This window comes from Macrobrachium nipponense, chromosome 35 (genome assembly GCF_015104395.2).
Source record: "Macrobrachium nipponense isolate FS-2020 chromosome 35, ASM1510439v2, whole genome shotgun sequence".
Taxonomy (NCBI): domain Eukaryota; kingdom Metazoa; phylum Arthropoda; class Malacostraca; order Decapoda; family Palaemonidae; genus Macrobrachium; species Macrobrachium nipponense.
The window spans coordinates 47,534,296-47,543,702 of record NC_061096.1 but is presented as its reverse complement, the minus strand read 5'-3'; the positions used below and the strand labels follow the sequence as shown (position 1 = coordinate 47,543,702).

Genomic DNA, 9,407 nt, shown 5'->3' with positions numbered 1-9,407 from the left:
TTTTCTGGATTCAACCATCTGTTGTTTTCGAAACTGTTGTCGATTCAGATACTGGGTTTGTGGTTTCTATACGATTGGTGGTTTGCTTCGTTGTTGTTTTACTGGATTCACCATCTGTTGTTTTCGAATTTTCTGTTGTCGAGTCAGATACTGGGGTTTGTGGTTCTACGATTGTGTGTTTGCTCGTTGTTGTTTTACTGGATTCACCATCTGTTGTTTTTCGAACTGTTGTCGATTCAGATACTCATGGGGTTTTGTGGTTCTAGCGATTGGTGTTGGCTCGTTGTTGTTTTACTCGATCACCATCTGTGTTGTTTTTCGAAACTGTTTCGTTCCGATACTGGGGTTTGTGGTTTCTCATGGGTTTGGCTCGTATGTTGTTTTACCCTCGATTCACCATCTTTGTTTTCGAAACTGTAGTCGATTTCAGAACAGGGGTTTGTGGTTATATGGGGTTTGTGGTTCTACGATTTGGTGTTTGCTCGGTTGTTGTTTTACTGATTCACCATCTGTTGTTTTTCCAAACTGTTTGTCAATTTTTCAGAACTGTTTGTTCGATTGTTTTGGCTCATTGTTGTTTTTTTACTTGGGATTCACCATTTCTGTTGTTTTTTCGAAACTGTTGTCGATTTCAGTACTGGGGTTTGGTTGATTGGTTTGGTGTTTGGCTCGTTGTTGTTTTACTGGATTCACCATCTGTTGTTTTCGAAACTGTTGTCGATTCAGATACTGGGGTTTGTGGTTCTACGATCGGTGTTTGGCTCGTTGTTGTTTTACTGGATTCACCATCTGTTGTTTTCGAAACTGTTGTCAATTCAGATACTGGGGTTTCCGGTTCTACGATCGGTGTTTGGCTCGTTGTTGTTTTACTGGATTCACCACCTGATGTTTTCGAAACTGTAGTCGATTCAGATACTGTGGTTTCTTCGGCATTTGTCACATTGGGATCAGCTGAAAATGTCAAAAGAACTTTTTGTAAAATTAAATCAAATTTTCATGGTTTACATTTTACATTAATTTACGCATCAGGCTAAACAGAAGTACAGACATATACTGGTGCTAATACCTTTGATAATGGACTGAAACCATACATAAGTATTTTCTAAGTGTGCTTAAAAGAGTAAAGCGAGAAATATTGTAAGTATAATGTGTATTGGCTGTTTTATATGCAATGGCAATAGATGTTTCCTCTCATTCAAAGCAGATTATCGACTGAAAAAAGGGCTAAATAACGATAAAACCTGTTGTAGCTTTCTCTGACTGAAGTGTTGGCTAAGAAAAATAGGATAAGACTCGTAGAGCTGACGACAAAAACTAGGTAGTTGGACAATTTTGTTTCCGCCTCTGAAACAGCCATCAATGTGGCTGTTTCAGAGACACCTGCGGCTGCCATAGCATCTGCTTCAAAAGTAGCATTATTTGCAAAAAGAAATAGCTGTTGAAAATGTAACTTCTATTTCGGAAGAAGCATGTGTCGTATTTATATTATCTATGACTGATGTATAAGTTGATGTCTGTGATGAGCAAATTATAAGCAAAACATTTTGCAATTTTCAAAACATAAAAAAGTAGGGTGCTTTAATCATATTCATTTCACTCTGGCAACCACGTTAGCTAACAGACTGTCAGAAAAACAGACAGAAAAGGAAAGAAATGCTGAGGGAAAACTGACAGCTGTGGTAGAAAGACCTACAGGTACATAGGCACAAAAAGAGAGAGAGAGAGAGAGAGAGACAAGATGTGACCCATACCTGGCCTAATGTCAAGAGGCTACTGAGAATTACTTTTCAGAATTTTAAACCCCTTAATGAAAACTGCGTTTTCTATACCTGCAGTTGTTTGTAAAGCTGCGGCTTTCCATTTCCCAGCTGTCGATAATTTTGTCTCCTTGGACGAAGATAATGAATGCTCCACGGGCGAGAAGTGGTCAATGGAGACGTAGTCTTTTCTTAGGATGGCCAAACTGACGATGTTTTATATCCTGTATTGCTCAAGATTTTCGGTGAAGGGGCTAAGAGCTAATGAGAAGATTCATTTTTAAAATTTAGTCTCGATTAAAAAAAACAATTTCCAACAACACGACCCAGTCTTGAATCTAATTGGCCTCGAAAGGAATAAAAATGTTAAAAGATAATTGTCTTGGTATGCTGAATACCTACTAACCAAATGTTTTGGTATACTGAATACCTACCAACCCTCGGAAAATATTCTGAACGTGATTTCAAGAGGAGATTGTTATGAATTCATTGTGGCTAACGTACACATACCGTTGGGGTGAATGTGACCAGAAGTAACATTTGAGCCAAACACAAGAATAATCAACATTGTGACCATAGTGAGGCAAGTTCTATATCAGTTCCAGTGAAATGTGTGACATTTCCTGGTACAGTAGAAAACAGAAAGAAAAGATTTCTTTGTCTTTCAGTTATGGAAAAGGGTGAAATGTTAGACTTGTGTTAGACCTGCTAACTCGAGTTTAAACCCTGATACGATATGATACTTTTTCATTAATTGAATATCGTCGATGTCAAGGTTTCCATCATAGAATATATACAGCAATATCGGGAAATACAAAGCCAACCTTTTACTGTGACCATTGGGCTTAATAGTTGTGGTGAACGTGAAATGTAGATTTACATTCAATCCCGGAAATCGTTGGATAGATGACATGAAAGGGTTACTGTAAATAAAGGGTATCATCGTCCTTAAAGCAATTGAGTCCATGCAATATAAAGGTGAGTGGCGCATTGTTTACGAGTGTTCGACACTTTCATAATAAGCCTTATGTGTAGGTGTACGTAGTATTTGGTGGTGTAGAAGTTTTCCGAGCAAGGTGTTCATTTTGAAGAAGTATGTATAATAAACAATCTAATTAGGTGGTTTGGTTGATGGGGAAAATGGGAGACGATGGAATGTCGAAGTGTGATTTATGTGGAAATTGTAAGTGGACTGAAGAAATAGACAAGTCTGATTAAAGCAATCGAAGGCGAGATTTGAAACACTAATCATGGTCTTTTGTATTTCCAGGAGTCACTGTTTTCTATGCCATCATTTAATTGACGAAATCATACGCATTTTTGGTCGGTAGGTTGCCAGGTTGCAATAACAGTCCTTCAGCTTCACTGAACTTTACCGTAGCGGTAGATTCGTACCTCATTCATACATCTTGGAGTATTTTAAACTAGTATTCTTTTGTCATGGTTGGTCATTTTCAAGGTACCAGGTATCTCCAGATGTTGAAGAATGCTCCTGCAGTTGTTGTATTATGGTAATTTACTTGATGAGCCTGAATTCTTGTGTGTTGTTGTTGAGACTTGCACTGTGGTAGGGATACCTTCTCTTGTGGTTTTTGAAATTTGGCAACTGAGAGTTTTGTCCACTACAATGTCTTGTGTGTTACTAATATACCATGAGAGTGAAATTGAATTACATGGCAGTTATAAGGTTATCACTTACGAGACCTTCAAATAACGGACTGTCTGGTACTTCAAGTATAAACAACATGCTAGAAATTCTTAGTCAAACTAAACCTATGGGGTTATTAAAATTGGGCAGTTATTCAAACTTTAATTTTTCCAGACTTTCTTCCATTTCAGTACATATAACAAATGTTCCGATGTCCTGAGAGCTGCAGAATACAAGCTAATTTGGTATAAAACAAATCGCATTTTTTATGTTCATGTTATGAGGACATTCTTGTTAGGTAATGTGTTGATATTTTTCTTTTTCTGCAAAATCCTCACTTATTTAATAGTTCTGTTTTCATATTCTTCAAAACACTTTTGCCACTTTCCTTTAAGTTCTGAACAAAAGAGTTGACATTCCGGATGGCTTTTCTTATTTCGCTGTTGGCAGACGATGGAATATATAAAATGTCGTTTCCTAGCAGATTTTGAAATTCCTCGAGCCTCAAAACGAGACAGTCAAATTGTTCAGTTGGTCCCTCAGCCACCAACATAATGTCATTCATCATTTTCAACAACAGAAAGGCTGGTGTACCTTTCAAAGCGTTTTCCTGATTTATATCACAATAGGGAATTATCCTGGCGTTACCAGGACTACTTATATCGATGAAAGATGGTCTAGTGAACTCGAAAAGCGAGACAGAATGGGCATCTCTTTTCAGTCTGTTCCTGGCAAGCAGAGCTATCAGACCTGACAGGATTCTAGTGGTCTTCTTGAGAGCCGATAATTTCTTTCTTTTATCTGTGACCATTTTTTTAAGCAGGCTCGCTTTCCTTTGAAGTTTCTCAGTCGCTTTCTCATCTGAAGTTACCAAAGTAAGCGAATACACAGCTTTAATAAAGCACAGGAACCATCTACTATCCTTCCAGTAGTTAAAAAATTAGGCATTAAAATTTTAATATAAATCATAATAAGCGGAAAACTAATATCTGTCCTTCTGACTCACAGCTGTACTACTTGTGGAAATAATAATCAATGGGTCATTCAACATCAGATTTTAATTTTCGGACATTAATATCATCCATGGGTAATATTAAAGATATATTTATTAAATTATAGGCAGTCTTTATGAAATAGATTCAAGCAAAGTTACAAACTATTGGCTTGAGGATGACGTATGATGAGAAGTACCCTAAAATAATATCTAAGAATATTTCAAAAAGATAATAAATAACCATACCTTCATTGCTTAAAGTCAGATTCCCTTTTGCTGTAATACCCGATTCTTCAGATATTGTGGAGTCCACCTTGGTCGAGTTCACCTCGCTGACAGCAGTATTATACAAATCAGTTGTTATTTTTGTTATTTTTACAGTTGTTCCTGTTCTCTGATCAGCTGTAGCTGTCTCTGAGATCGACTCAGAGGTGAATGAAGTTGATGGTTGGTTTACAGTACTTGAGAATTCTTCAGGAGTTGATGAAACCTTTCCATGAGTTGATGTAGTTGGAGCCACAGTGTTTGGTCCATGTGTGGTTTCCATATGCGCGTACGGTGGTGTTGTAGTAACAACTGTAATGACAAAATTCTTCCTTAGTTTATATTTGCCGTAATATAAATCACCTGTCGCATTGTTATCGAAGTACAGTTTATCTATAACCAGTTACAGAGAAGACTAACATGTGATTTTAATAATCTGTCTGTATCAGTACTAATATTCAAGTTATCATTACATTTTCAAAGTACTGCATTCTGCCAGTAACTCGCCAGTGTTTTATTTGAGAAGTGTAGCTACACTTTAACAGTTAAAGAGTAATTAAGCTGATAGCTGAAATGTGGTGTTCAATTTCCATAGAAGTTTTCTTCTTCATGCTAAAATCTCTCTCAGCCACGTTCCGGTCAGGATTTACTCATCATGTTCACGCTTGTAGACGAGAGTAGACTGTTTGTCGTGGTAAGTCTTGCTCAATATATGCATGCTGACCGCTGATTGACTGAGGACGAAACTCTCGCTGTGATAGGCTAAGGACGAAATACGCGCCGTGATTGGCCGAAGACGAAACCCACTCTGTGAGTAGCTGGCGAGAAGTCTTCGTGAGTCAAAAACTTATGAGTGAGGTTGTCTGGTGCAAGTCTTCTTATTTGATGAATAAGCTATCGAATATTGGTAGGCATGCAGAATACTTCTTGGGTAGCCTTTAAAGAAGGCTTCTCTCGCTGCATTGTGAGAGCCTCTTGCAGCTGTAGGTGCCTCGGGTCAGGAGCCTTTCAAATTACTTTCGTGTTCCTCACGCGTAGCTGAACCTCATCCTTTATGATCAAAGCAGCTGCGCTAAAACAGCCTGATCATGAAAAACAACCCACCCCCCATCGGGAGAGCCTCTTCAGCGGACTATTGTACTATAATGATTCAAATGCCTAGTTGGTGAATGTCCGGCTCCTATGTTGATATGACCACGAAACTAGCAAAGATGATCTGTTGTCATGCTCAAGAAGACCCATAAGAAAAAAAAATATAAGAGAGAGGCACATCACATAAAAAAAACAACCAAACAACTAATACAAGAAGGTTAACACATAAAAATAAATACAAATGTGACCAACGCTTTGAATAAGACCTTACATAATGAAAAATCATAGATTCAAGGTTATACACGAAGAAACTGTGTGCGGAAAAAATGTTGCCTAGTCAACAGAGTCAAGCAAAGCAATAAACCGTTCACTTGAGGAGGACGCGCGATGAAAAGAATCCTAAAATGAATTCTAAATATAGTTCGAATTGATAATAAATATCCATGCCTTCACTGGTCGAAGTCAACCCCCCTTTTTCTGTAGTGCCTGGTTCTTCAGGTGTTGTGGTGGTGTCCATTTTGGCCGAGGTCACTTTTCTGACAGTAGTAGTAGGCAAATCAGCTGTTGTTTTGTCCATTTCTAGAGCTGTTTCTGTCGTTTGGTCAGCTGTGGCTGTCTCCGAGATCGATTGAGGTGAGGCGGCCCAAGCGCCTGATTTTTCAGATGGTGTGGTGGAGTCCGTTTTTGTCGAGGTCAATTCACTGACAGCAGTAGTAGACAAATCGGTTGTTGTTTTTGTCATTTCTACAGCTGTTCCTGTCGTAAGATCAGCTGTGGTTGTTTCTGAGAGCAACTCAGGGGTGACTGATGTTGATGGTTGGTTTACAGAGCTTGAAATCACTTGAGGAGTTGACGAAACTTTCCCAAAGGTTGATGTAGCTGGAACCACAGTGCTTGGTCCAAGTGTGGTTTCCATTGGTTTCGTAGTGGCTTGTGTAGTGGTTACTGTAATGATAAAGTTCTCGGTTTTTGTGTGGAATAAATTATTTACCGTGACGAGTTATCAGGCAGACCACAGGTGATCTCAAATCAATTGTAGTTTGTCAAGAATGGAAAAAACAATAATTGTCTTTATTTCCATTATTATTATTATTATTATTATTATTATTATTATTATTATTATTATTATTATTATTATTATTATTATGCAAACATTCAAATGAGTCAGTTCCCATAAAGCATTTAACTGGGATACTTACCAAACAATAAGCTATCCTCTTGAAAAAGGGTTAGGGCAATATATAAATTTTTGAAACCAACGAATTATTTCTTAAATGAAGGTAAACGTGAGAGTAAATATAAATTCGTATTATAATTCAAATAAAGACTTAGATACTAAAACATCATAGAGTGTAGAATTTACGCGAAGGAACTTTGCACGGAAAAATATTATAAATCATTGCCAAAAAGATCCTCTCTGGGGGTCTTTGCTCATATTCTCGAGGAAAACACTCTTCAATTATTATATCAGATGTATTTTAGTAAATTCAGTGGACCCTTATGCTCTAAAGTGTGATGGGAGATTATACTAATCCCTTAAGAGGTGTTACATCATCAGTGCCATATCTGCATGGGACTAAATTACATAATGGGCGATCTATACACCTGCATGTCATTCACTGTGGATATTAATTAGCTGAAGTTAATAAATCAACAAGGTGACCTAACACTTTATGGCCATATGGAAGGATAATGTTTTTGGGTGATGTAGACATGAACATTCCTGGCAACATGTCATGAAGAAAAAGGGGCACTTTGTTTATATTTATTTGTTCAATATATATATATATATATATATATATATATATATACATATATATATATATATATATATATATATATATATATATATATATATATATATATATATATATATATATATATGGGAAGTGTTGAAAAAAAGACATTAGATAGTGTAAAAGAATAAACAAATAAATAAATAAGTAAACAGTAGGTAAGTTATATATATATATATATATATATATATATATATATATATATATATATACTTACCTACCTGTTTACTTATTTATTTATTTGTTTATTCTTTTACACTGTCTAATGTCTTCTTTCAACACTACCCAGGAACCCATATCTAAAGGTCTGGAAATGAACGAATGATTAAAATACGTATAATAGAGGCTAGTTTCAACTGTCTCATTGTCATAAAAAATTACTCTTTTGTCAATTGGTTATTGTCAATAATCTATGGCAAAGACAGAGAGAGAGAGAGAGAGAGAAGACTAGAGAGAGAGACGAGACCGAGATGGGACGAGAGAGAGAGAGCAGACAGATAGAGAGAGAGAGAGAGAGAGAGAACCAGGAGCGAGACAGAAAGGGACCCCCCTCGAGAGGAGTAAGGAAGAGAGAGATGATGGAGGAGAGAGACGAGAGAGAGAAAAGGCAAATTTTAGTTTTATAAAAAAAAAAAAGAGTCCTAATATAAACTTTTCTTGCATACACTTACTGAAGAAGCCTTAAGTAGTGTACACTACCTTTCAGTCTTGCAAAGTATTTAAATTAATTCACCTGAACTTCTACAGTGTAAAGCGTTCCCTGAAGCTTTACCTAATGAAGAATAGAAAGTGAACTATAAACTGTCAAATTTCGATCACAAATTAAATACACCTGTATATGTATGTGAATGCTGTGAAAGAATGTTCTTATTTCTCTACTTATATCTTTGCTTCTCTTTAATGATTACACTGGGATTTTTCTCCTGAGTTTAATTCAAATCTTTATTTATAAAAGCAATGCGTTTTTTTGGCAGATATGTTTGCAGTATTCTTTAATTTTATATAAATCATAGGAACTAGCATTTTCAGTGAATTCCCTATTAGCTGAATTACTTAGATTTAACGTGATCATATGTCAATAATTAATTAGTTACAGTTTTCATAAGTATCAAAATAGCTCTATTACTTAACGTTTCAAAATTTACCTCTTACTTTTTTTTCTACATTTTCAGACAATAATTTATTTTGTCTTTCATATATCTTGTCATAGCTACAGATGTCAAAAAGAAATACAATAAAAATAACTATTTTTTGTAAGCAACTAACCGGGAGACAATTCCAACAAAATATGAAAGGAGAATTAAGTAAAGAGCACAAAACCAAAAGAAACTTACCTCCTTGAGTGGTCTCATTAACTAGATTCGAAGAATCAAGAACAGTGGCAGCTTCGCCGGAGGTAATAACCAGAGTGTTAGATTCCAAGGCATCTGTGACATTTCCAGCCAAATAAACCATGCACTCGATGACATCTATACTTCTGTCTATGAATGACTGATCCACATCATCGATGAGCTGGATGAGAACGTCTATCAGAGAGCCTTGAAGTTTATTTTCAGCGTTGTAGGAGCAATATGGCTGTATTGTGAAGATGCCGTTGTGGATGGTTCCTATACCAAACGTCGCTCGCCTCTTCAGTCGACGTAGATGCCATTTGTATCCAGGTCCAGCCCATTCCTCTTCACTTCTCCTGGTCCTCGTGGACTTCGTGGAACGCTCAAGGAATTGGATCGTGTTTCCGAAACCAACAGGCTCATGTAGGCCTCCCTTTTCCATCTCTCTAGCCAGGAGATGCATCACATCCCGCAGGCAGCGAATCGTCTGCTGCTGACCTAGATGTGTAGGGTCACTGGCGTCTT

The 9,407-nt window shown here is 36.9% G+C and overlaps 2 protein-coding genes across 4 annotated transcripts in view; both read right to left on the bottom strand.

Annotated features, from left to right (window-relative positions):
* Positions 1-631: 631 nt before the first annotated feature.
* LOC135208329 (eukaryotic translation initiation factor 4 gamma-like) lies at positions 632-4,946 on the bottom strand. Its single transcript, XM_064240433.1, has 2 exons — positions 4,646-4,946; positions 632-951 (listed from the first exon to the last, which is right to left on the bottom strand). Exons 1-2 carry the CDS (start codon positions 4,944-4,946, stop codon positions 632-634), a joined length of 621 nt encoding a protein of 206 aa, XP_064096503.1.
* Positions 2,729-9,407, bottom strand: part of LOC135208745 (uncharacterized) — a 16,067-nt gene continuing 9,388 nt past the window's right edge. For 2 of the 3 annotated variants that reach the window (XR_010313214.1, XR_010313213.1), the window contains exons 2-4: positions 8,886-9,407; positions 4,646-6,700; positions 2,729-4,266 (exon numbers count right to left, since the gene is read on the bottom strand). The exon at positions 8,886-9,407 is cut by the window's right edge and continues 303 nt beyond it. Coding sequence is in view for 1 of the 3 variants with exons in the window: in XM_064241242.1 (XP_064097312.1) it covers positions 6,123-6,700; positions 8,886-9,407 (1,100 nt within the window). In the remaining 2 variants the exon portion in view is untranslated. Of the gene's footprint in view, positions 6,701-8,885 lie in introns of all 3 variants that reach the window. The other variant, XM_064241242.1, reaches the window with a different exon arrangement.